The 26211-nt window shown below is 38.2% G+C and overlaps 1 protein-coding gene across 1 annotated transcript in view; it reads left to right on the forward strand.

The window, feature by feature from the left end:
- The first annotated feature begins 7379 nt into the window (after nucleotides 1-7379).
- Nucleotides 7380-26211, forward strand: part of LOC139726581 (uncharacterized) — an 84485-nt gene continuing 65653 nt past the window's right edge. Inside the window, exon 1 of the mRNA XM_071637569.1 lies at nucleotides 7380-7791. Within this exon, the coding sequence (XP_071493670.1) occupies nucleotides 7618-7791 (174 nt within the window). The 5' untranslated portion in view covers nucleotides 7380-7617. The remainder of the gene's footprint in view (nucleotides 7792-26211) is intronic.

Genomic DNA, 26211 nt, shown 5'->3' on the forward strand with positions numbered 1-26211 from the left:
CACAATGCTGTGTGTGTATGTGACACATTCTGTATGTACATTATGACTGCGTGTGTGTGAAGACGGGGAATTCCCTAAGTAGAAGGCCAATCACAGCATCAGATTGCCTCACACCTGCTAAACGTCATGATGATGTCATGTATACATATGGCCGTCCCACCACATTTTCTGCATACGTATCAGTGTACGTGTGCATGCACACACACACTTCACACGTACAACATGCAGTGCTAGCTGGAGTGCACTGAAGAAAATGATTATGTGTGTACAAGACAGTTTTTGGCGCATCAAGCTTTACAAGCTCGGAAGATGATAGCACAGGCGAAGTAAAGCTTTACCGAAGGCATTTTGCTTTACCTCGCTATAGCAGGTTTGATTTAGAATTCTACTATGTTTTTCTTTGTTTGGAAGTCACAAAATTTATCTCGTTATAGCAGTTATTTCGTTATAGCCGATCTCGCTATAAGAGTAGCATTTTACATAGACTTGTGTGGAAGGAAATTTGGGACCGAGAAAATTTCCTCGTTATAACCGATATCTCGTTATAGCAGTGTTCGTTATACCGAGTTTCCCCTGTACCACATATCGGCAGGGTACCCAACATCAGCACGTATCGGCAGGGTACCTAACATCAGCACCCTGCGTATCATGGCTGTTAGTGTTAGCATATACAAGAATGAAAAGGTGTGCGTGGGATTAAGCGCCATAGCCAATAACTTAGCTGTGAAAATAATAACGAAGAGACAAAAACAAACTCATAATCAAACTAAACGCAGTTCAATGGTAACACATCTGCTTTACAAATTAAGAATAAGAGAAGATGCTTTCCACTGCAAAATTCACATTATTATCTTTGTGCGCCTTACAGGTTTTAGGAGTTAGGGTACCATAAGTTCAGGTACCCTTTTTAAGCTGCACAAAGATGTGCAATTGCATGAACTATTACTCACTAGTACGGTACATATGGTAAAACAGTGTTAGACCACTATTTCAGTTTCACTACAGAGATTCAGAGTCAACAGGATGGCCATAAGATTCGAAACTGCGCAGATGCGCGCAGTATCTACGGCATACTCATGATATTTGAGGCAAAACTTAGGCAAACTTGTTTTATTACACTTTACAGACCTCTACTCTAGATCTGTAATGGCCTTTGACTTTAGACTTAGGGTATGTAAATTTTAAATTTACATTTTTGGAATAAATGAGCAACAGATCCTTATATTCTAGACTCTAACGTTACATGATTAGGCCTAATGTTTAGTTTCTCTACGTCGGTGCCCTCCGCCAGCGCCACTGCACAGTCGCAATCCAGTCGGGCTTCGTTTTCACGATGTGATGTGAGGGCCGAGGGCCGACGCAAGCGCAAGCGAGGGTCCGGTCCGCTGCTGCGGGACCGACAACGACCGGGGCCGGGGCGCGACGGGGTGCGATGGGAGCTGGGCGTTGTGCACATGCAACCTACGACTGTACGAGTGCGAGTGCACGAGTACTACTGGAGTGTAGTAACGTGTTAACGGTTAAACTAAGTTTATAGATGGTTGGACTAACAATAAACACTCACCTACTCTCAGACTCTATAGCTCATCTCATCGACCTCTAGATCACAACACGTTTGTGAATGAGGCCGTAGATGAAACTAACTAAGAATAATGAACTTAAACTTACTGAAAATTTCGTGTTCCTCCAAACTAAGGCCCAAGGGGTCGTGTGTTACATATTGGTACTCATCATCCTCACGTAACGTAACATCAGCTAATACTGATGGAGGCTGACATATTGTATTTTTGATGGCCTCATTATACAGGAGTTTGTTTTAATAGTGACAGTGTTTACTTACTAGCGCGCTGCGATGTGCGTGGCTAGCTGTGGAATGCGGAAAAGACAGCCTTGAGTTGAAGCTAGCTGCGCATGCCTGCTCATTTTGAAGCGTATGATGGCGCTGCATGACATGACATCTACCGGCACTGTCTGAAGTATTCCATCCATGATTGGTCAAAATTTCTACTGGCTGGGTATAGATTCAATTGGTAGAGGTGAGGATTAAGCTTTTAACTTTTTGCTAGATACTTAGAAATCACTTGACGGAATGTCAAGGAGCATGTGATTCTAAGAGGAATTCAAAATTCGTTTGATAAAAATCTGTTTTGAAATGGTCGAGATATCCAAAAACGATATAAAACAAAACGATCTTATTAATAGGTGCACTGTAAAAACATCGGTGTTAGATTTAACACCACGGGTGTTAAATCTAACACCGATCAAACTTCAATAAAGGACCACACCCACAGGTGTTAAAAATGCACTGTGATGGTGTTGAAAAGTGTTCACCTGACACTTCGTGGTGTTAATTTGACACTGTGGGTACCTGGTGTTATTTTGACACTGTACTGGTGTTAATTCAAAAATGACACCACATGGTGTTGATTTGATATTTGTTGGTGTTAATATCAATGGTTTAACACCCGTCCAGCTTCAATAAGAGACCACACCAGCTGGTGTTACTTTGGTGTAAATTTATTTTCACATTTTTTCAAAAATCTAGTATTTTAATGTAAAATTCTTGATCGTCTTGTTTAAATTAAGAATCAACAAGAAGTGCAGTTACTAAGAAACTCTTGAAAAAACAGTTTAAAATTTGGAAATGACACCCGGAGGTGTTAATTTAACACCATAAATGAGCACCAAAAATTTAACACCAGCTCGGTGTTCACTATTTAACACCGGACTTTTTGCAGTGTGGCATGGGTCCCACCTTTATTAGGATCCCTTTGTTTTGGATATCTCTGCAGTTTCAAAACCAATATTTTCATCAAATAAACTTTGAATCCCTTTTAGAATTACACGCTCTTTCATATAACGTGGAAGATTTCTCATTAGCTCACACAGAAAGAGTCGGAAACCTGAAGCCCCATCTCAACCAAAACTATACAATCCCCTTTTAGGATGAACGCGAGTCACTTGCATGTGATAAACCCACTACTCTGGATTCTTGTACTTTTGCACTTAGAGTACAAAAGTACATACTTGTCATCCTATAGGTTTTATTTCTTCTTCTTCTTCTTCTTCTTCTTCTTCTTCTTCTCCTTCTTCTTCTTCTTCTTCTTCTTCTTCTTCTTCTTCTTCTTCTTCTTCTTCTTCTTCTTCTTTTCAGATCACTCGAGAAAGGATGGAAGATCCAATCCGAGACATCATGATAAACATCTCACTCACGTCGGTAATGTTTACCATTTGGGGAGCTGCAGTGATTTTACCGTCCTGTTCTATACTGAATTCTGAAATGCCCATAGACATAATGCACATGCCGCCAGGTTCCCGTATGGAACAGATTTGAAAAAAAAAAAAAAAACTTTTAAGTTATAACATTTGATGCATATATGAAGGTCAGTTATATTACAAAACATCCCACCATAATATTAAAAATAAAATTGCAATAAAGCCTAAAATATAAGGAGATATCACTTTTACTAAACCATAACTGTACACGGTTTAGTCTATACAATTTTTTTTAATTGTAACTGAAGAGTTTGTTTGCAAAAACCGATAAGTCCATATTTGTCAAATGGAGATATTTGCGATTAAAGGTCAAGAAAAATAAAGAGAATAATAAGAACATTTTTGCTTCTTTTGACCATGCATAACTTCAAAAATGTACCTTTATATATAGTGACCAATAAATCATTTAAAAGGTATCATTTTGTACTTCATGACAGAGACCGTACTTTAAAATCTTCAAAAATGGACTTATCGGTTTTTGCAAACAAACTCTTCAACTATTGGTCACATTTTGCAATATTTAACAATAATTAAACATTGAATATTGATTATAATGATTTCAATTTTTGCATTGGTTGTTCCTGTCCATAACTCACGTTTTAGCACTAAAGAGCTTGGTTTTTGTTTCATCTGCAAATGGTAAATAATGCCTTTATTAATTCATTCAGAGCCAAGAAGTCGCAGGAGACAACAGAATGATGTGGAATAAGAAAGAGGGGTTTTAAAAGTGACATCCATGTTGACGCTAAGAGTGAGTGATAAGGCTTAGTGGTTGCAATGTTGCAACCATAAGGAGTGAAGATGTAATAACATCCCAAGTCTCCCGCATTGAATATTCACAATATTCCTTGAATTTCTTTTAATTCTTGTTAAATTACCGATACATTTTGGCCATTCACAGCTAGCTGTTACAAGGTATGAAATACAAACCCTTATAACTCAGTGTAATCTGGAAAAGACATTTTTTTTTGACAATTAGTTTATTTCATAGTTTATTTTTCTCCATGCGATTGACATGCATCCAATCTAACTATTGTGAGGGGAAAAAGAAAAAAATGAAATGAAAATTTCTAAGTATATAGGCCTATAAGTTGCTAGGCCTAATTCGTGTTCATGCAATCGCACGAAACTTCTACCATTCTTTGCTTTTGTTTTGTTTCCATTTTTAAGTCAATAGGACAAGTCCACCGTCCTTCATAAACATGTGGATTGAGAGAATGCAGCAAACTTAAAGTAGTAGACCACATAATCACGTGAAAGTTTGAGTAAAATCAGTTCGTTCGAAAGTTAAGCTTTGTTTAAGTTTCAGTTCCGCGATCGCTGGATGTATTATGATGCCAATGTGTAGAACGAAATAAAGAAAATATGAAGAAAAATCAACATAATTATTTTCACTTTTCTTGCGTAATAAAAGAGCTCATAACTTGCCTCTTTCAGAAGGCATGGGGAGTAATATCACCCTTTATTATATCAGTAACAAGTTGAAGGAATGTATATTTAAAATAAAAACAAATTTTGTGGAATTCTTTTAATTTCCTTATCGTTCTATAATACGCATGTGACATCATCAACTGCATAGTCTTCTCATCTGGCAGTGACTACAGAGAAACTTTGAAAATTCGTAACTTTTGAACGGATTGTAAACCTCAAACTTTCATTGATGTGTTCCACTTTACATTGCTGTATTATCTCAATCTGCATGTGAAGGCGTGTGGTATTCTTCTATAATAATTACACAGTTTTCATAACTCATGTAATCCAAAAGAAACCATGCATGGGGTCCTCCCCATGTGAAGAAACATTGTAAATTTTGATGGGATAGGACAGGGTTCGTCCCATGCATACCAAAAAAAAAAAACAAAAAACAAAAACAAAAACAAAAACCAACAACAACAAACAAACAAACATGTAATCCTGTCCAATGTATTCTTTTCATATCCTGATGCCTTTGTCTCAATATTGAATATCTAAATGATAATAATAAGGCTGCCGGTATATATAGGGTCCGAGTCTTGGAGAACAAAACTTCTTCAATGAAGGCTCAGTCCTTAATTGTTTGTTTTTTAATCATAATTATCATTTTAGTCGAAATCCAAACCTGCTTTTTGCTTTTTAGTTCTTTTCATTTCTCTGCATAATCGAATTCTTTAAAGGGGAATTTTGGCCTCAAACATGATAATGGGAATTCTGTGAATACAGGTAAAAAGTAAAAAGACACACACACACACACACACACACACACGCACACACACACGCACGTTAAACTGAGGGAAAATAATTTATGAACAAGACGTTGGTTCCACGGTTTAATTTTTGAAGTTTAGTTAAAATTTGTGCATTCAATGAGTACAGATAAGTTTGTGTTTTCTTTTTCTAATTTCTATGTTAAGTTGCTTTTATTGAGTTATGCCGATAAGCTGACACGTCAGTCATGGCTCAACTGTAAATGATAAATGCCGGAAATTCACAACAATGTCAAATTCGGACAGAATAATGGTGTGGAGAGCAAGAACAGTATATGTAGTCCTACATTATTCATTTGCATATATCTAAATTTGAGATATCTTAGATAAAGGGTTCGCATAGTTTTGGTTGAGACCTATAACTTCGGGTTTGTACATTTGTTTTTTGGTGAGCTTAATCTCTTATGAAATATGAAAGAGCATGGAGTTTCTAAAGAGAGATTCAACGTTTTTTTTGATGAAAATTGATGTCGAAATGGCAGAGACATATCCAAAACAGAGCAATCCTAGTAAAAGGTGGGACCGACCCTTTAAGATCGCTCTGTTTTAGGCCTACTTTGTTTTTGGATGTCTCAACCATGAGTCCAAAACCCATTTTCATCTCAGTAAAGTTTCATTCTTCTTAGATTCGGTATGTTCTGTATTATTTCACAGGTGGTTTCTTGGTATCTCGCAGAAAGTTAAAAGCCCAATCCTCATGTGCACCAATACTATTATCATCTGTTGAGAAGCAAAGAAAATAATCAAAATATAATTTGAATATGTTATATCTAAAAATATTTCAGTGTTGTTATGTGACGAGTATAACATGCAGCATTACTGAAAAGTATTTTTCTCTTTTTTCTTTGTTGATGACATTAGGCCTATGCTATAAAAAAGATTGAAAATGAAGTTGATTTGCTTCTGCATTCAACATACTCTTCGTACAGACCATACAGAAAATAAAGAAAAATGCCGTATTTGAAAGAAAAGTAAGGCTATCCCTTGACTGAAATACTTTAATGGATTCCCCCTGACTGATAAAATGATGAAAGTAATGATGGTGATGATGATGATGATGATAATAATAGCCTAATAATAATAATGATATCGATAATAATAATAATAATAATAATAATAATAATAATAACAATAATACAAAAACAAAAGCCTTTTTAAAGGAAACCAAATCCCAAATATAAATGCGGGTTGAGTGAAAGTAGTAAAATTGGTATAACACATCAGTGAAAGTTTTAGGAAAATCGGACCATTGACTCAAAATTTTTAATTCTTTGGAGTTTCAATGTCGTCATCGCTGGATAAGAAGACTACTGCAGTTCATGACGTCATGTATGAACAACAATACAAAGAAAATATAAGGAGAATTCCACAAAATTTTATTGTTCACTAAAAGTATACACATTCCATTGACTGAATTACTGCCATATTTTAAGGGCGATACTATTCCCCCTACTTTCTGAAAGAGGTACTAGTCAGTCAAGTGCTCTTTCATTATGCTGTAGAAAAGTGAAATTATGTTGAATTTTCTCTCTATTTGTTTTATTCTATTCATCTTTATTTATTTATTTATCTATCTATAGACTGATGTGCTTGTGAAGTCGGCAATCGCATTTTATTACTGAACATGATCGAAAAGCCCGACCCCACGCAGCTCTGCGCGCGCTACATACATACAATGGGAGCACGCCGCGCTCGTTTCATGGAATGTGTAATTACTGTATTGTGTAGTAAACTTCGATCCGCATCTCGCTCGCTAGCAGCGGGGCGGTGTTGACTAGCCAGCGAGAAGTTGGGCATCTTTCTGGCGTACTGGCGTACGCGTACATACCGTACATGTATATACCGTACATATCGTAGCGTAAATTTGTTCGTGCTTTTATGTGCAGCACGTAAGTGGATGTATTAAAAATCAGCTGAATCTCGCAGCGTTGGCTTCAGCGGTTAACTGAGGGGCGGGTGATCCTGGTGGTAAAATTCTGAGTCTGCTCCTATTCACATGACTTTGATGAGAACTCAATTCCGCGGATAGTTTCAGCGTGTCTTATTTGATGCCACTTCATTAGTCGATTGGATTGTGTCACAAGATTTATGGGACAAAATGATGCGATTTCTCTCTAAACGTTTCTCCCGACGCAAGCGGCACGGCGACAGAATAGACTCGGCGGGAAGGCACGGGCATGGAACCCATGTCCACGTACCATCTCGAAACAAGAATGTTCTCGTTTGTCGTGTAATATTCTTGGATGGAACAGACAAAACATTCGAAGTCAAGGTATATCAACATTTCTCTTTCTGTTCTTCATGTGGTGTGAAATCATCGTATGAGTATAAGAAATGCAGTGGTTCATCTCTGTTGGTTGGTTGTAATTTTTATGGATGGTAAGATTGATACTAAGAATGAGAATTTCATAACCCTCGGAAAAAAAAGCCTGCTGCTACTGCTAACTTACGTGCTAAATTTAATCACTGAGTGTAGAGTGAAGGCCCTGATCACTGCTGAATAAATTCACTAGTGAGTAGCCAGCCAGCCAGGGCCAACAACTAGCAACATGTATTATGTTCTACTAGATTCCTAATCCTAGTTTACAACACTACTGACTAACATTAGACTGCTTTGCTCATCCTTCATAAGACAGAAAGATCTGTCTGTCCGAAGGAGTCTTTTAATATTTTGACGTTATCACTCTCCTCCTCAGGAGGGGATTCCGTGAAGCCAGATGCAGTCTCCGTGGAACATGTCCCCGACGACCAGATACAGACTGATCTTTCATTACAGTTCGGGAAACCCACTCACAAGGGGGACCCCTCCTTATAAGTAACCTGTCCCCCTTATAAGTAACCCCGTCCCCCTTATAAGTAACCCCCGGGGCACCCCTTATAAGGAGTCTCCACGCTTTTTTGCACTGCAACGCGAAAATGAAAGGACTGCGGCAATTCGCTTGATTATGTCCATAAAGCTTCACAAGTTTCCTAGTTACTCACGAAATTTGAGCAAAATCGGTTTGAGGCATCATATCTAAAATCGTGGATTTAAATGCGATGTCAAACGACCCATGCGAATGCTGAAATGCGAGCGATTACTGGCGTGAGTGTCGCCAGGCGCGGCGGCGCGGCAATGCTTGAGTGCAGACGTGGCGACTGAGTACGTACTCAGTCGCCACGTCTGCACTCAAGCATTGCCGCGCCGCCGCGCCTGGCGACACTCACGCCAGTAATCGCTCGCATTTCAGCATTCGCATGGGTCGTTTGACATCGCATTTAAATCCACGATTTTAGATATGATGCCTCAAACCGATTTTGCTCAAATTTCGTGAGTAACTAGGAAACTTGTGAAGCTTTATGGACATAATCAAGCGAATTGCCGCAGTCCTTTCATTTTCGCGTTGCATTGCAAAAAAGCGTGGAGACGCCTTATAAGGGGTGCCCCGGGGGTTACTTATAAGGGGGACGGGGTTACTTATAAGGGGGACGGGTTACTTATAAGGAGGGGCCCCCCTTGTGAGTGGGTTTCCCGAACTGATTAAGTTTCAGTCAAATCCTTCATGTAGAAGCTTACAAGTTAGAGTTAGACTATCAACTAGACCTGGTGAGAGGTCTATCCCAGAGGCCTCAGAGGTGTCTACACTAGACATTGCTCAATATGTGCATGTGCTAGAAATCTAACGTTGGGCCCTAACCTATGAGGGCCCACTTAAGGACAACTGTTGAAATTGATGTTAAACTTTTCATCTCATTTAGGTACACATGATGTTCTAGACAGAAAGATCCGTCTGTCTGAAGGACTCTTTTATATTTTGCCATTAACGCTGTCCTCCGTATACGGAGGGGATCCGTGAAGCCAGACGAAGTCTCCGCGGAACATTCCCCGACAGACAGATACAGACCGATCTTTCGGTCAAATGATGTTCCTAAACTTTAAGAAGTTTAGGTCGAAAACTAAACTAAAGGCTGTAATCTAAGCCTTCCTGATTTGGGAATGATTTTGCTTACAGCTGTGGGACGTATAATTTGTAGATGTAGGGTGGCACATCCTATTACCGGACGCTTTTCTTTGTGGCTTTGAATTCCGTACTCATAGAATGGAATTTCGGCTAAAAATAACACCACTTATTCACAGACTCATGGAAATTAAGAATTCAGCCAACTTACGTCAATTCTTCATTCCAGTTTTTAGAAAATATGCTTCAAACATACCCCTCTAAAAATAGTTGTTTTTTTGCGCAGTGCAAAATTGCATTGTATTACCGGACGCGATTTTCGTAATCGAATAATCGAGGTCTTTCGCACCTAATCCTTGCACCAGAATCACAATTCATCCCACAAATCACCGTACACATTCTCACCGAGCGGATGACCCAAAAAAAAATCGGCAAATGAGGCTCAAATTTCGTATTTTGCAGTAAAATGTCTGTCTTGACCATTTCGAACAGTTCACGCAATAAAACCTTGTGAGAAATCGACAACTGGTTAAGAGTATGACGTGCTTTGTCTATGGGAGCTGCACGCGCGGGTGATGAGTTGCGTGCCCCTTAGCGCACAACTATTCCGCATCGTTCGCGTTTGAGGACGATAGCTACAAATTTCCGATATTGATCAGTGAACTTTTGGTTCTAATAAAATCTTCAGCATTTTTCCTGTATGTGAGTGGGATTTCATAGATTTCAGTCGCGAAATGTGATTCAAACATGCATAAATATTAACTATAAACGAGGTGCGGGTCACTCAACTGTAAATTTGAGGTAAAATGTGAATTTTTTCGTGTTTTTACATTTTTATGTGGCGTTTTTTGCGATTTCGGTCCATACAAAGTTCTGTGAGGCTAATCTACGAAGTCTCGCGCGTACAGAATGTCATTAGTACGCAAAAATGTGCGTGTCCGGTAATACCATGCGTCCGGTAATACCATGCTTGCCCCTACATGTACTGTACGTAGTTGCCGTACAGATGCACACTGTCAACACACACACACAAAGTGTAATCTACACATCGTTTACACTCACAGTACAATTGTCTCCCTGATTGTATGTGTGAATTTTGGCAGCCTGTTTTTCAGTGTATTGTCATTATGGTGAAAGCATTCAGAGGTACGTGGTTGTAAGAGTGTTGACAGGAGTTGGTTTATCATACGACCCCTGACATGATACGTGTACTTAGTGTCAGCTACACAGAGGTGTGGAATTGTGTCCATTCGCAGAACTTTATCTCATGCTTTATGATTAATACATTGCACAAGCGTATGTCTAAATGATTTTATGCTGCAGAATTTTTGCCTTTTGTTTGTGTGATTTCACAGTTATTCATCAGGTCAGCTTGAACATGTGGAATAAAGCTACACATTAGAGACTCTGCTACTACACTGCTAGAGTTGCAAGATACATGTACATGGCTATTCTGTCCTATGCTTTTACAGCAACAGCTTTGGCCCTCACAAAGCTGCTCAGAGTATGAGGTGCTGACAGTGTAAGGTGCAATGAAAAAAATGAAAAACCCACAACCAAACTTGTAATTAAAGACACATGGCCCTTCTGGTAGTGCCTAACAATTAATGCACTCCTGGAGTGATCTTGGCACAGCTTATCATTCAAGAGAATAATGCAAACAAAACAAAAATTACACTTTACAGCCCCCCCCCCCCCCCAAAAAAAAAAAAAAAGTAGAACAGTGATGCATCTGTCATTTCATCTATCAGAAATGAACAATGTAGATATTTTATGTGATTTCATTTCATTTCAACAAGACTCTGCCCCCTTTGGAAAGTATTAGGTTTTGTAAACAGATATAAAACTGATTGTGGGATATGTTTGAAATTGTTACAGGAATGATATGTACGACTATTAAAGGGAAAGAGATATTATTTATGTCTTTGATCATTTTCTTTACCAATAATGTGTGCTTTTAGTCCTTCAGTGGACATAAATACCCAGGTTATTACTGGTACGTGGTTATCGCCTGAAAACTCACATTTTGTTGAGAGCTTTGCAAGGAGTGCTAGTAATTTCACACTTCCTTGATGTCTACATTGGTGCATGCAATTTCTCAAGGCTAGGCTTGCAACCTCACTTGGATATGTTTTGAGAAATCTGCCAGCAAAAGTGAGGTTGGTTCCTTCACAGGCCTACCACTACACTTTGTATTTGAACAAGAAAATTATTGCATTCCTTCTGATTATAATCAAGATTACATCATGGTACACTGTACAAGTAGGTTCTCATATGATACCTTATTACCATCATGGTATTAACATTCAGGTAGCATCAAACCTAAATTTTGATCTCTTTGGTTTTAGTTTAATTCCCACAATTTATTTTGTTAGTTTCTTTGTTCATTTCTTTGTTGCTTTTTGGTTGGTTCTGCACCAAATAACACCTATTCAAGAATGCATTTTACAGTTACTTCATATCTTGTTCTCTTGTTTTCATGGATCAAAATATAGGCCTACAGTTGAATCTACATACTTTGTACGGGTTCATCATATTTCATAGAATTAGACAGCAAAAACAACTTTCGACAGCAAGATCACCATAGAGAAGTAATGTGCACAACTATCTCTTTAAAAAGAGGGAGGGATGTGCTGTGCATTGTGTGTGCTCTGTGAGCTATGAGTGCATTGTACAAATGTACAATGTTTTTTTTGTACATCTAAACAGCTGTGAATATATTTGCAGGTACAAGTGCAACTACAACCATGACTACATAACTCCGAGTCCTATTCACTTTCTCAATGCAGTCATTGTGGTTATGATATATTGCTTTCATAATGACACATTATAATCCAATGGATACCTGGGGCTAAACCTTTTTTTTAATTTTTTTATTTTTTTCACTGTAAATGGAGGGTCCCCCTTCTGCTGTATTCAGGTCCATGTGATTACATTGCCAGAGCTAGGAGGTAAGCCTTATCACACCTACATCTCATATCACAGAGTGTAGTGAACTTTGGACAGAGAAATCTGAGATCATTGATATGCAAATTACAGCTGTACCACTGCCAAGGCTGAGCAGTTCTTAGCCCTTTTGCCAGATAATGCTGGGGATTTTCTCTTGTATACACTACATGCTCCTTGTATTTTGTCAGTGAACACCCCCTCACACAAATACAATGAACATTGTAGTCAGTGCTTTTTGTTGTTGTTATTCTTGTGAACAGAATCACATTCTGATGTCATGCTACAGGCAGGCTGACAAGTGTGTCTGACTATTTCTTCTTCTCTCTTTTTTCACAATAATTTCACACTATTTTTTTGTTGTCATCGTATGCACAGACAAACAAGGAAAATTGGAATGTACCACTCTACCTGGGGTAGGTTGTCATGGTCCTTCAAAATAAGCATGAAGCATTGGTGCAGTTGACTGCACTTAACCTGTTCCGTACGGGAACCTGGTGGCCTGTGTATTAAGTCTATGGGGTTAATACCAACAGGGAAAAAGAAACAACAACAACAACTGATTTAAAACCAAACAAGTAGACCACTCCTTGTGAAACATTTTTGTTCACATTGACAAATACCCACACACAACATATGACGCACCCATGTACATGCCAGTATTCAGTTCATTTGATACCCAATGTGGAATAACTGTGGAGCCTATTCCTTTGGTGTTTCCATGATACAGCTTGTATAATGTGTACATTTTGTACTGTGTGTTTCACCTGCATACAGTACCGAGTTTATGTTTACAATGTAGACATAAATGTATCTTCTTTTTAATGTAATCCATCATAGTTTTGTTTTTGTTTTTGTTTTTGTTTTTGTTTTTTTTTTTTGGGGGGGGGGAGATAAGAGTAATTTATGTAATGCATGTGTGTGTATTTCACATACAAGTGATACAATTTATTCATCAAAGATGCTGGTACCATTTTCTCTATTTAAGGAGCAGTCTGGTCTTTTCAGATTTCAATCTCTTCTCAGATTCCACAGATTCAGACAATAAAACTGTTTAATTTAAGAGCACACGACTACCAGGTACTTCTCGTGTATTGTGCAGTGCACAAGTACAGTACCGGTATTGTACAACTGTGCTATGTTCCTGTAGCAGGCACACTTGTTCAGCAGTGATGCTATACTAGATTGTGAAACTGTGGTCAATGGATACATAATTATGTATTGTAAATGATTGAAGTCAAATGATGATGAAAAGATACACTTTCTGGCATCTGTTAGAGCTGTGACAAAAAGTTTACAGTGTATTTTATTTGCTATGTCACTCCTACAAATTGTATGTTATACAGAATTGTACATCTAGGGAAAGATGCCTCTAAGCATCCAAAGATAAAGTGGATTAAGATGACGTCAGCATTCTGTAAGTTTGCCACACTAGAATCACAAGGTACAGTAAAGTACAATGTGGGGCACTGTGCAGATTGTAGCTACAATATTGTAGGACATGAATCATACAGTCATCATCATGCCAAATGTCTCGTTTTTAAACAAATTTCGGTGGAAATTTGGTATTAAACATAAATTCATCTTCCAAAGGAAAAGTGTTCACTTGTACTGTAGTAGAGTGAACATTATGCAAAATCAAACTGTGTACTGTACATAGCAGAAGGCTTTATTGTTTGTACAAAAATGATTATGTTCAAGTAGCACTCTGTACATTTGTTTTCTCAATTCCAAGCCTGAGTAGCTAAACAAATATACAGTATGTATGTACAGTAGGCCCTACAACTTTCCCCCAAAGTCTTTATCTCACATCTTCCAGTATACAATATATAATGTATGATAGACCCTGGATGTGGAACTGCTGAAGTAGGATGGCTATGCTTTTTCACTGAGTTGTACCAAAGGGCAGATAAGATATGGCACTCCAACCCGTTGGGGACGGACTGATTTTGCTATACAACAAACATTTCCCATAGACACCTGCCTGAGTATTTCGGGACTCGTCTTTAAAGGGAAGGTAAACCCAAAGAGCAATGTGGATTGAGTGAAAGCAGCAACATTAGTAGAACACATCAGTGAAAGTTTGAGGAAAATCGGACAATCAATGCAAAAGTTATGAATTTTTTAAGTTTTGATGTTGGAACGGCTGGATGAGGAGACTACTAGAGGATATGACGTACAACTGTATGAGTGGACAACAATACAAAGAAAATATAAAGGAAATTCAACAAAAATTCACTTTTCTAGAATTATGAAAGAGCAATGGACCAACCGCTTTCAGAAAGCAGAGGGAATAATTGCTACCCTTAACATATGTCAATATCAAGTTGATGGAATTTGTAATTTTCATGAAAAATGGATTTTTGTAGAATTTTCTTTATATTTTCTTGGTATTGTTGTCCACTCATATGTCATAACCTCTAGTAGTCTCCTCATCCAGCGGTTCCAACACCAAAACTTTAAAAATTCATAACTTTTGCATCGATTGTCCGATTTTCTTCAAACTTTCACTGATGTGTTCTACTACTGTAAAACGAGAAATGTTCGCGTGCATTTTAATTTTGCGAATTTCGCGAGCGGCAACATTCGCGAAATTAAAATGCACGCGAAAATTTTTGCCTACACAATATGCATTGGGATGCCAGTGGCAAGTCGCGAAAATTTCATGCTGCGAAAAAGGCCGTCGGCTCCAATTCGCGAAATATTCATGCCGCGAATATATATCATGTTTTACAGTATTGTTGCTGCTTTCACTCAATCCACATTGCTCTTTGGGTTTATCTTCCCTTTAATGGGTTAAGAGACAGGCTGTGTTGCTACTATCTCTACCAGTTTTGGGCAAGTATGGATGGTGTAGCTAACCATTATGGTCTACCCCTCTTTTTCCAATTTTTTTTTTTTTTAATACATATATTACAAAAGTCAAGTGTGTTACAGCTCCCTATATGAAACGTGCCTTGTTTGGTACGGTGTATCAGTAGGCTACTGGGTGTGTGAGTGTGTGTGACATATCTTCTCTTTGGTTGAAGAGAGGGAAACCAGTAAGGCCCATCAGCTGGTAAGGGAACACCCTCTGGGAATTGTTGGTGCCGACCTTTCCTGACCTTTGACCTGGCTGGGGTCATGCAGTTCCCATGCCCATAGTGGGATGCCTTGACAAAGCTGCAGTGTACAGTAGAACTGTCAGCACACAGCCTCCCTAAACAGTAGTTTCACATCATAGCTGTTCCTTTATGCATTCTATCTACAGTAGCTGTCTCTGCCATTAATTTTTTTTCTCTCTTCTCAAAGCATTTTTCTCTATTAATCACATATTATGAATCATCAGTTGTACTATACCATGTAGAATGTACAGGGTACATATTTATGTACAGTACATATAGGCCTACAGTATAGAAGTGAGTAGTCATTCCAAAGTATTAGGCCAACCTGTACAGAACTGCTGTCTTCATCAAGATAAGCAAATGTACCCTGTGATATTGGCTTGAATGGTACGAATGTATGCCTATATGATGTGAGTTTGAACCAATGAAGTAAGTTTAAAACTTTATGGAAGTCAAATTGTTTTGCCCTTTTGATACAGGAGGTAATGAGCTGATAAGTGGAACTGTACATGAACTTTGCTTTTGACATTCTGTACACGTATAGGCCTACACCTTTTGTACTCATACCAAACGCCTGTAATCCTGCTGCTGCAAACCCATTAGAATTCTAGCCTTTGCCCACTAAATTGTGCATTATTTTGTTGATCAGATAGGCCTTGCAAGTTAAATAATTAAGTTTTCCCTTTTTTTTCCAAGATTTATCTTCAAAAGCACACTTGGTAGAGATTTTGATATTTAATGAGAACTGATATTTAACATCAAAGAGGAATTCATTCATTAAAATTCTTAAACTACTGGTAAATTGTAAATCCCTCTCATTTCTCTTTTGCCAGAATTTCATTATGTGGTGAAAAGCAACTCCCAATGTAATACAGGGTAGGCCTATTCATTTTCCTTTTACCATGTTGACTTTGGGATTTATGAACCTGCACAATCAATCTTTAGGTCTAGGGCCGATACGAAGAGGATTTGCCTTGTGTCAGACTTTGATATCTTCTTGTATACAACATAATATAGAGCAAATGTCCTATAAAGTCAAGTCTTGCCCAGCTTGCATTATATACACTGTACAAGATACCAGCCTGTGAAATACTCAGTTTAAATGGAAATAGTGTATTATGTACATGATACTTTGTAAAATGGTTGTTGTATACAATGCACACTGTAATGAGCAAGTTGGTCTGGGTTATACAAAATACAATTTCTAGACTTGGTACGGGGTACTTAATTTTTGAACTTTGTGCATTGAAAGAGTAGGGCCTAATGCATTAATATTTTTAACCTACATGTTTAGTATTGTACACATATTTGGAATGCACTGGTGGGACATTTACCATTGATAATCGTTGTTTGAATCATAGTATCATGTATAACACATACAATAGTCAAGTGTATAGTATGCCAGTACATTGTATACACTATGTTGCATTGCTGTTATCTATACAAAAAAAAAAAAATACAAATGAGTGTCCTTGCCAAATTTACTTTTTGGATTCAGCTTTCCCCATTGGAAACACAGTATAATGTTCATTCCATCTTAAACAGCTGTACTTCAATCAGTCATACCATGACAACTATAGTAAATTAGAGAAGCACTCTGAGAGCGCAGACCTCCACCAAGCATGCAGCTCATTTCCATCACTGATCTTGTTCTTTCAAAGAGATCAATATCAGTGATTTCCACCCATGTATGTGCTGAAAGTTGCCCGATTTCCCAATATAAAAGCCTTTGTTACGTCATAAACCTTCAGCTGCACAGCGCGCCTAACCTAACAGAAACAAGAGCACGCACTTTAGTGCGCACATGCAAACCTCAATATGCGCAGCCTGAACTCCCAAGTTCATTGACCCCACCTGCCAAAATGTCAAAAATCCTTCATAAATCCCCCCAAAATTCTTGGATCACTACCAACATTTAATCGTTTGTTACTTGTGTCATTCTATTAAACCTTTCCAGCAAGTTTCATCAAAATCCGTAGACTACTTTTTGAGTTATTTTTTCGCACGGACGAACGAACGAACGAACAAACCAACGGTAACGAAAACATAACCTCCTCCCTTAGCGGAGGTAATTACATACTGTTGAAGGCTACAGACATACAATGTATTGCACACAAAGTATACACCTGTACACTGTGTACAGATTGTATGTAGTAGTAGCAGTAGTTTGTCTGCTGCTACATTGTATCTATTGATGTATGGAGGAGACTGGACCTAATAATTCTGACTCACCTGGTCACCGCAGTGTAAACCTCAATTACAGCAGCTGGTGTAGTAAATCACCAATGGGATAAGTATGGACTGGAATGTAAAGAATTCTGCATAGCCCTATAATTCAGCCTGATAGCTGATAGTGATACTCAGGCACATTATACTTGTAGCCAATGCTAACTGATAGGCTCCTACCTCACCCAAAGTTTAGTAGTATGACTATGAAGCTACTTTGTACTACAAAAATTTAGCTCCGTGGTTGGTTAATAGTACAGTCTGGCTATAAAGTTGGAAATAGGAGTACAATATTGTATTTTCAAACTACCGGTACTTCACTATTGTTCCCTGTTACATGCGTACATTGTATGTGTCATCTGGCAAAGGGAGGAATAAAAGAAATATGGTTGCCCACATAATTAGGAACCTACATATAAAGTACATGTACATTGTAACTTGTCATGATTACTCTTAAAGCAAGGAGTGACAAATTTTGATCATAGCATGCTCAGAAGACATGATAAACAGTTTAGACTGCGATTTCTGCAAAGTTGTCACCAGGATAATTCTACATGCAGTGTTTGTATGGTCTTAGAGTGTGATTATTTGTCATTCTGTTTATTGTACAGTAAGTTACAGTGAGTTTTCTTTAAAAAGCATTCCCCACTGTGGCAAGTGTATGGTTATTATTTTTCTTGGGGCAACAAATTATTTTCACCTTTGACAGGGTAACATGTGAGTGTACATGTTGTAGGCCTACACTGTATGTACCACATTGAAGTAGCTTTTAATTCATCTGCATAGTACGTGTAAACTGTGTAGGCCAATGCAAAACTTTTTCCCCCATTCGTTGATTTTCCTTGCAGAAAGAGGACTGTACATGTACAGTAGATTTAATACTACAGTATGCTGTCTACAGTACAGCTATCTTGTGCCCATCAAAAGAGTCTTCAAGGGAAAGTCTGTCAGCTCTTCTTGTTGATGGGATTGGTGCTCTAAGTATACATTTCTAATCCCATGTTGTTATTTGTTGAAAATCATTCAATGATTTAAAGTGAAAAACAGTCAAAGGGAGGAAAAATGAGAATGATATCGCTTGCCCAGTGTGGCAGCTACTACAATGTATGTCCTCACTCAAATCAACCTTACAGTGCAATTGAGATGCCCTTGGAAAGGCATACCATGCACATTGTTCAAATTTGTCCTCATTGTTGTTGTTGTTGTTGTGTTTTTTTTTTTTTAAAACGAAGGCCATAATCCTTGAAGCATTGATTTCATGAACAGAATTTGTCTGTACCATGCCTAACCCATGTCCACTCCCTGCCAAAAAGAGTAGGCCTACAAAGCTTTTAATATTTGTGTTTGGATATTTTCTGGTTCGCACACATGTGTACAATTGTAATTCTGGCTTTATGCAGAACAGTCCATAAAAGTATTATACTTTACTTTTGGTATAAGGTGTACACTTGTACATCTGCAACTGTACTTGCCAATATGATGCATTAACGGCTGGGCAATAATTTTGTTTTAAGGAAAACAGTACTCGGTGAAAATTCTGTGCACATGATTGTTCTCATTGTGTGTGGGTTGGCTCTGTGGCTTGAACTACATTGTACACTGTACACACTGCAAATTTCCATGCAAGTATGAAAGGCAAAAATTATCAGCTTCAGTTGTTTGGTCGTTCTTGCATGTCATCCACCCTATAGTATCCTTGATATGTCTAATCTGGTCACGCTGTATTTCTCCTAAACCCACAGTTATTTGAGTTGCGTATTCAGTAGTGTACACTGTACTGCTTGCCGTAACTGGCCTATCTGTATCTGTACAGACAGTACCGATTCAACAGGAGAATTTGCCAAGCCTACAAATGAAATGTCACAGATGGTAGCCAGACATCAGTCTGAGGACGATCCAGAGGCCAGAGTATTGTTAGCATTCTAGATGCAAAATTTCACAAGCATCATTGTCTTTTTGTTTTTGCTGAGGCCAAAATTGTATCAGGATCATGATGTCATGATTTCAACATCTTTGCCAGACTCTTAAAGGACACGTTCACCTTCATAGACGTGGATTGAGTGAATGCAGTCATATTAGTAGAGCACATCAGTGAGAGTTTGAGGAAAATTGGACAGTCCGTTCAAAAGTATGAATTTTTAAAGTACTTGTGTATGTGCGCAGTCACTGCTGGATGAGAAGACTAATCAGTGTATGATGTCACATGCGTAGAACGATAGAAAGGAAAAAAAGAGGATTTATCATTATTTTTTTTTAAGTGCACATTTCCTTGTCACTGACATATGTTTAAAAGGGTAATATTATTCCCCCTGCCTTCCGAAAGAGACAAGTCAAGTGTTTTTATTAAGCGAGAAAAGTGTAAATGTGTTGAATTTTCTTTTTTTTTCTTTATATCGTTTTACACATGTGATATCTCAAGAGGTATTAGTCTTCTCATCCAGCAGTGACTGAGCAGAAACTTCACAAAGGGCTATTCATAACTTTTGAACGGATTGTGATTTTCCTCAAACTCTCACCGATGCCTTCTACATGGCTGCATTCACTCAATTATGTCTATGAAGATGAACTTGTCCTTTAATACATTTGAGTGCAGTCTTACACAATACAAGTACCTGTGCCATATTGTATGAGCAACAAGTGAAGTGCAATGTATGTGAGATTAAATGTGAAACTGAGAATCTACTAGTGAATAATTTTAAAGAACAGAAATAGAGATCATTCAATTGTGAGCATTTTGTTTGATGCCCAGAATTCAATTGTATTGTATATATTTGCTAGTACAATATACAAGGCTGCAGATTTAAAGAACATATTCTACATCTTGATATTTTATCATCACAGATAGTTATGTTAATAGATTTATGCATTCAAATGTAATACTGACACAGTAGACAAATTTATGGAAAGGTCTTGGATTTCAGCCAAGCGCAAAGTACGTCATGAAAGTGAAAGGGCTATGGAGGTTAGGTCAGACTTTTGACACAAATCCGCTCCTAAACTGGAGAACTTGTTTGACAATGCTGAGCTGCCTAATCTGAGTATGGCATGCTTAGAAAACTACATTATGAGTGCAATATCAATCATGTTCTTGATTGTCGTAGTCAAGTGTTTGGCGATGCTGTTTGCGTCATGTGCTTGATAAATGCCAGGTCGCTCCAGACAAGACATGGATTAGTCACAGTGGGACTGTACAGAGAACAGCCCCAGTGAACTAGGAGTGTTGCTGTAGTTATCATGCTTGTCATGATAAGTATAATCCAAGGGAGGTTATTCTCATCCCCACAACTGACAGAGATAGGGACATCTTGCCTACTAATCCCCCGAGCTGCTCGGCAACATGCGAAGCACATCAGATTCATATAAAAATGAGCAACTTATGCCTTCAAGATACAAATGTACTTCTTTAATTTTGTGGATATCACACTGGAACATCTTCATTCGAGATGTTTTGTGACAATGAGCATTGCCGCACTGCAAGAATTAATTCTTTCGGGCTTAGCAAATTAAAAAGTTTGGTGGTTTGTTTGTGAAATTGTGAGCAGTCTTTAGCAGACAATGACTCAATGAACCTCAGTCCTCAGAGGCTTGGTAAAATATCAACCTCTACTCACCAAGAGAAATTAGTCACTTGCACACTGTTTTCAGAATTCAGAATTCAAAGATTCAAAATGTGAATATCATGGTACCATTCATACATGTTGGTATCATGCATAATTCATATATATGTTATGGGAGTAGCTGTATCTTGAATGAATGAAGTGATTCTTATTCTGAGTAGCTACAGTTGTACAAAAAAGTACTTTATTTCAGTTGTAAACCATTAACTACAGTGTAGCTCAATCATGTCAAAATTGTGTAGATTGTGGAGTTTTGATCTTTGGCATAAATTGGGTTTACAGGGGGAAAAGCATGGGTCATTTGCTGTTGCAGCAGCTGGCAATAGTTTGATGTTTGTATATTATACAATATGTCCTGAACATGTGCAGGAAGAAATTTGACTAGAACAGTATTCCCCATCTCGACTACAAGAGCAGTTTTTTTTTTTTTTTTTTTTTTTTTTTTTGTTGCTTTGAGCTAAAATTGGATATATCAGATGCCAGTTTTATTCTAAATGTCATCTGCCAGAAAGAAAGATGGTTGCCACAAATTCCTTGACAATGATAGACCAAAATAGACATGTTTTCATGTGAAATGTGAAATAAGCAACTAACCAGCCTGGTCCTTTGATGAGGTACTGGTTTTGTGCTACATTGTACATCATACAGTGTATTTTTGCTTAAAGTTTGGTGTTGTATCCCTTGTAAATAAATGAAACACTCAAAATCTCCTATACCTACAACGTATGTGTTATTGAGAGGAATGCTGATTCAAACATTGGTTTGGTAAACAAAGAGTATCACACCTGCATAGAACACATCCCTCTTGAAACCGTTTTGTGTAGACCAGTGTATACAAGCAGTGCATTATAGAGTGAGAGATTGCATCACAAATATTTGCCTTGACAGATCCTTGTCATCTTGACCAAACAAGTTTCCTTGAGGCCCTTCAGTTGGGCCCTGGACAACAGTAGGGATTCAAGACCACCATCAAGTAACACAGATACACATGTATACATGTTGTCTCCAAAGCACAAATCAATACAATTTGTATATGATCTTACATGTGTATCTTCACTTTATCCCTGTAAGTCATCATTTTCAAATTGACTTTCTATAATTCAATGTGCTGTATTTTGAAATGGTATAAAATCCATGTACACTGTATTACAGTGTACCTAATCATAAACATGATGCAAGAAGTCTTTGACAATATTTAACACTCTGTATCCGAGTTTCCTAGGCTGTAGCTAATCATCAGTTAATTGAAAATTACTTCCGTGGTCAAATACCTCTTACCCTCTGTTGAATCTTGCAAATAAGATTGTCAATACAGTAAAAGATGGCACTCTGGGCTACAGGATAACACTGCATCATTGCTGACATTTTACGAGAATTGCGAGGTAGCCTTTTTGTGATATTTTTAGCCATCATCACATTTTAAGTCACAAAGTGATGTTGTGTGTCTGTCCTTTTCTTTTTTTAATGTGTAAGATAATGTTCATGTGAAGCAACAGAGAAAGTTGCTTGTGAAGGCTCAGTGTGTTGGTTATTGCATGCCTTGTGTGTCCCCTTGGCATGCTACAGTCTTGTGATGCCTGAGTGCTAGGCTTGTGGGTAATCTTGAACTTGGTGGTTTGCCATCCCCGCCCCATCTCTACCCCCTAAAATAATACTTAGGACTTACCACAATGCACAGCATCTGTCTACAATGTGTTACAGAAATGACACAAGGCATGTGATAATGTGTGCTGCCCCCCACCTTCCACAATGTCTGGGTTTTAATATGACTTTTTTTCCCCCATTTCTTCTTTGGCAACGAGATCATTATTTTCAGCTGAAACATTGTTCAAGTTTAAACCACATGTGCATCGTACAATGTCACTGTATAATATCTACAGTAAAGTATTTCTGCCCTGAGAACAGTCATTGTACAGGGCTCAACACTAATTTTTGTTTTCCCTTTTTCTCTTTCTAGTGGCCTGTTTGTGCCAATAAAATCTTCAAATTAAATGAAATTTTGGTTGCCCAAAATATTAAATAAATATAAAAATTTCTTTTGAATCTTAGATCCCGCTCAGACCATGCACGTATAGGAAAATTTGGTGGCCAGACATCAACTTAAACTGACTGCGGGCCTCTGGGCCACCACTATAAATGTCAAGCCCTGTTGTATCTCTTCCCATATTCTCAAGTAAAAAGATTATAAAGATCTGTTGTACATGAAAAGTATTTGAATGAAAGAATCTGGATAAGGAAGCTTATTTTTGAAAAAGTAACATTTTGTGAAATTGTCTGACAGCCCAATGTTAACGTATTGACGGTGATTCCTGCATTTTGAAATCAACCATGATTGGATGATGACATCATATTAATATCATATTATGTACTGTATGAGCTGAAATTTTCGCGGTGGTTTTATTTTCGCGAATTTCGCGAATCGCCTTTGAACCGCGACAATAACAACATGCGAATAACTAAGTTCAGTTAGACCCTCGTAACCGCCAAATAACAACACAAAATGTCCGCCAATTAGCATTTCGCGAAAATGTCCGCCAATTAGCATTTCGCGAAAATATCTGTACGCGAAAATTTTAGCTTGTACAGTAATACTTATATAGTGAAAGTCTCATAGAAACTATACAGACGAAAGAGAGTTTGAACTATTACATACAAAAGATCAATGGCATACAATACTGTGTGCAAGTCATTGGTTGACAAGATACAGTGTACAATATGAGCAAACCTCGGAGATACAGAATGTAAGGAAAACATTAAACTCAGTATTCAAATGATAGAGGAATACAGGAGTTGGAAATGCATTTTCAATTTGCAGCACAGTTAAGTCATATTTTAAATCTATAACCTTGTTCTTCATCCTTCATGAGATAGTCATGGATTATAGGCACTTAAAGTATACATCTAACATATCTCCATCCTCTCTTTCTTCCATGAAAGAAGAAGAAAAAGAGAAAGGTCGGGGTCAATTCTACCACAAGAGTGTTTCCTTATTTTCTACGCTTGATTTAGAGTACACTTGACATGGACGTTAATAGAGCAGTCAGCAGGAAGTTGTACAGCGCGGAATAGATTCCAAAAAGGAAGTAATTAGGTTAGCGGTTAATTTCATCTGCCTGCCTGTTTCGGAGGTCTGCATCAAGTGGCGACCACGTGATAACGATATAAGAAGAAGTAAAAACAAATTCACTATTAAAAGAAGTGATTTGGTGCTAAAATGGCATAATTAGATTTAGTATCAACTGCATCCAGTTTTTGCTTCTGCCAAAAATGTAAGACAGTTATAACCTAAATTAGCCCGGTATGAGGAATTTCCCCTCCTCGTTGTAGCAGGTTTGTTCTTCGTGCGTACAATACTTTAATACATAAGTGTTACGGCATTCATAGTAGCTCAGCGAAAGAGATCACAGGCATGGCAAATACATTGTATTGCCAGCCAATCAAAGTGATAGCCTTGAGTGCATTTAGGCTCAATTTTTTGAAGGCAGAATCAGCATTTTGAGACACTGTTAATCCACAAATATGTATATAAAGGGAATTTTACAAAAATTAATTTTTCGTGAAAATTACACATTTCATCAACTTGATACTGACATATGTTAAAGGAGAAGTCCGGACGATTTTGAAAAAAATTAACCAAAATCTACATAAATAAAGGACCATAATGAGTAAGTTTCATTGACAAAGACCCTCCCAACTCGCCACAATCGATTTTTTAGCATCACTAATTTTGAATCGTAACCGTTCGATTTCTGTACGCCGGCGAGAAAGATCACGTGACAGCGTGACGTTTCATCCTCACATTGCTTTTTGCTTGGAGCGTCAGCTGGCTCGGAGGAGCCCTGCTTGAGCAACGGTGATACGGGCCAAGCAAGCGGTAGTAGCGTACCGCTCAACAGTCTCTGACCACACAGCGGATGCACGCGGCATGATCTATTGCTTCATTAAAAAAATGCCGATGTGTCAAGTGTTAGGGTGTTGTCAATACTTTAACTTTACTAGTAAGTCTTCAAATTGAAGAAATATTTCGATTTTAAATTGATATCTATCCACGATACTACCTTTACATGATCCTGAATGCTACAACACGCAGCCCGATTACGCTGTGTGTATTGGGCTGCTGGTCGTAGTTACCGGCGCGGCGCGGCGGCGGTACCAAGCTGGCGCTGGCGTTTCTTCCTCGGTTCAAGTTACATGTATACTGTCGTATTTTATCACCGTCAGACACACTTATCAACAGTCTCGGACAACAAAAGAGGCAATAATTCTGACATTGACAGACTGATTTCAGATTGTCCACACTCAGAAGTCGAAAAAACGATCGCGGATTGTGATAGCACTTGGCAGCAGCAGACGTAAATGTATGCCTGCACAGCCCGACAACAGCTAATGCATTGTAAGTGATGGGGTGGACACTAATAAGTACGGCAGTATTATAATACATACATATTTCAATTTAAACGAAAATGTTATAGCATTGCAACTATTTTACATTAATCTTTGAAGATTTTATATAGATATATAACGAAGATTATTTGAATAAAGGAATACAGCGTTTGGCAACAGCACTCCTAAATCGGTGTACGGTCTCCTGCAGTAGCGCCGACAAGGCACACCTATGCAGGCATGCAGATACCGCCCGCAGTCAGCAGTGCAATGGGAGATCGATGCGTAGCTGGGTTTCGCTCGCGGTGCTCTCAGCTGAGGAAACTGCGCCCGATACGTCACGCGCAATGCATCCTGGGACAGATAGTACGAAGGGCAGCTCGCGACGGATTCGAACATGAAGAATTACCTTATTTTAAAAAAAAATCATAGTAAATGTATCTGATGGTCTTTTCTCGTCGGGAAAAGGGTAATAGGT

This window comes from Diadema antillarum, unplaced genomic scaffold, assembly GCF_040938485.1.
Source record: "Diadema antillarum isolate AM-2024a unplaced genomic scaffold, OU_Dant_1.0 seq00000090_RagTag, whole genome shotgun sequence".
NCBI classification, from domain to species: domain Eukaryota; kingdom Metazoa; phylum Echinodermata; class Echinoidea; order Diadematoida; family Diadematidae; genus Diadema; species Diadema antillarum.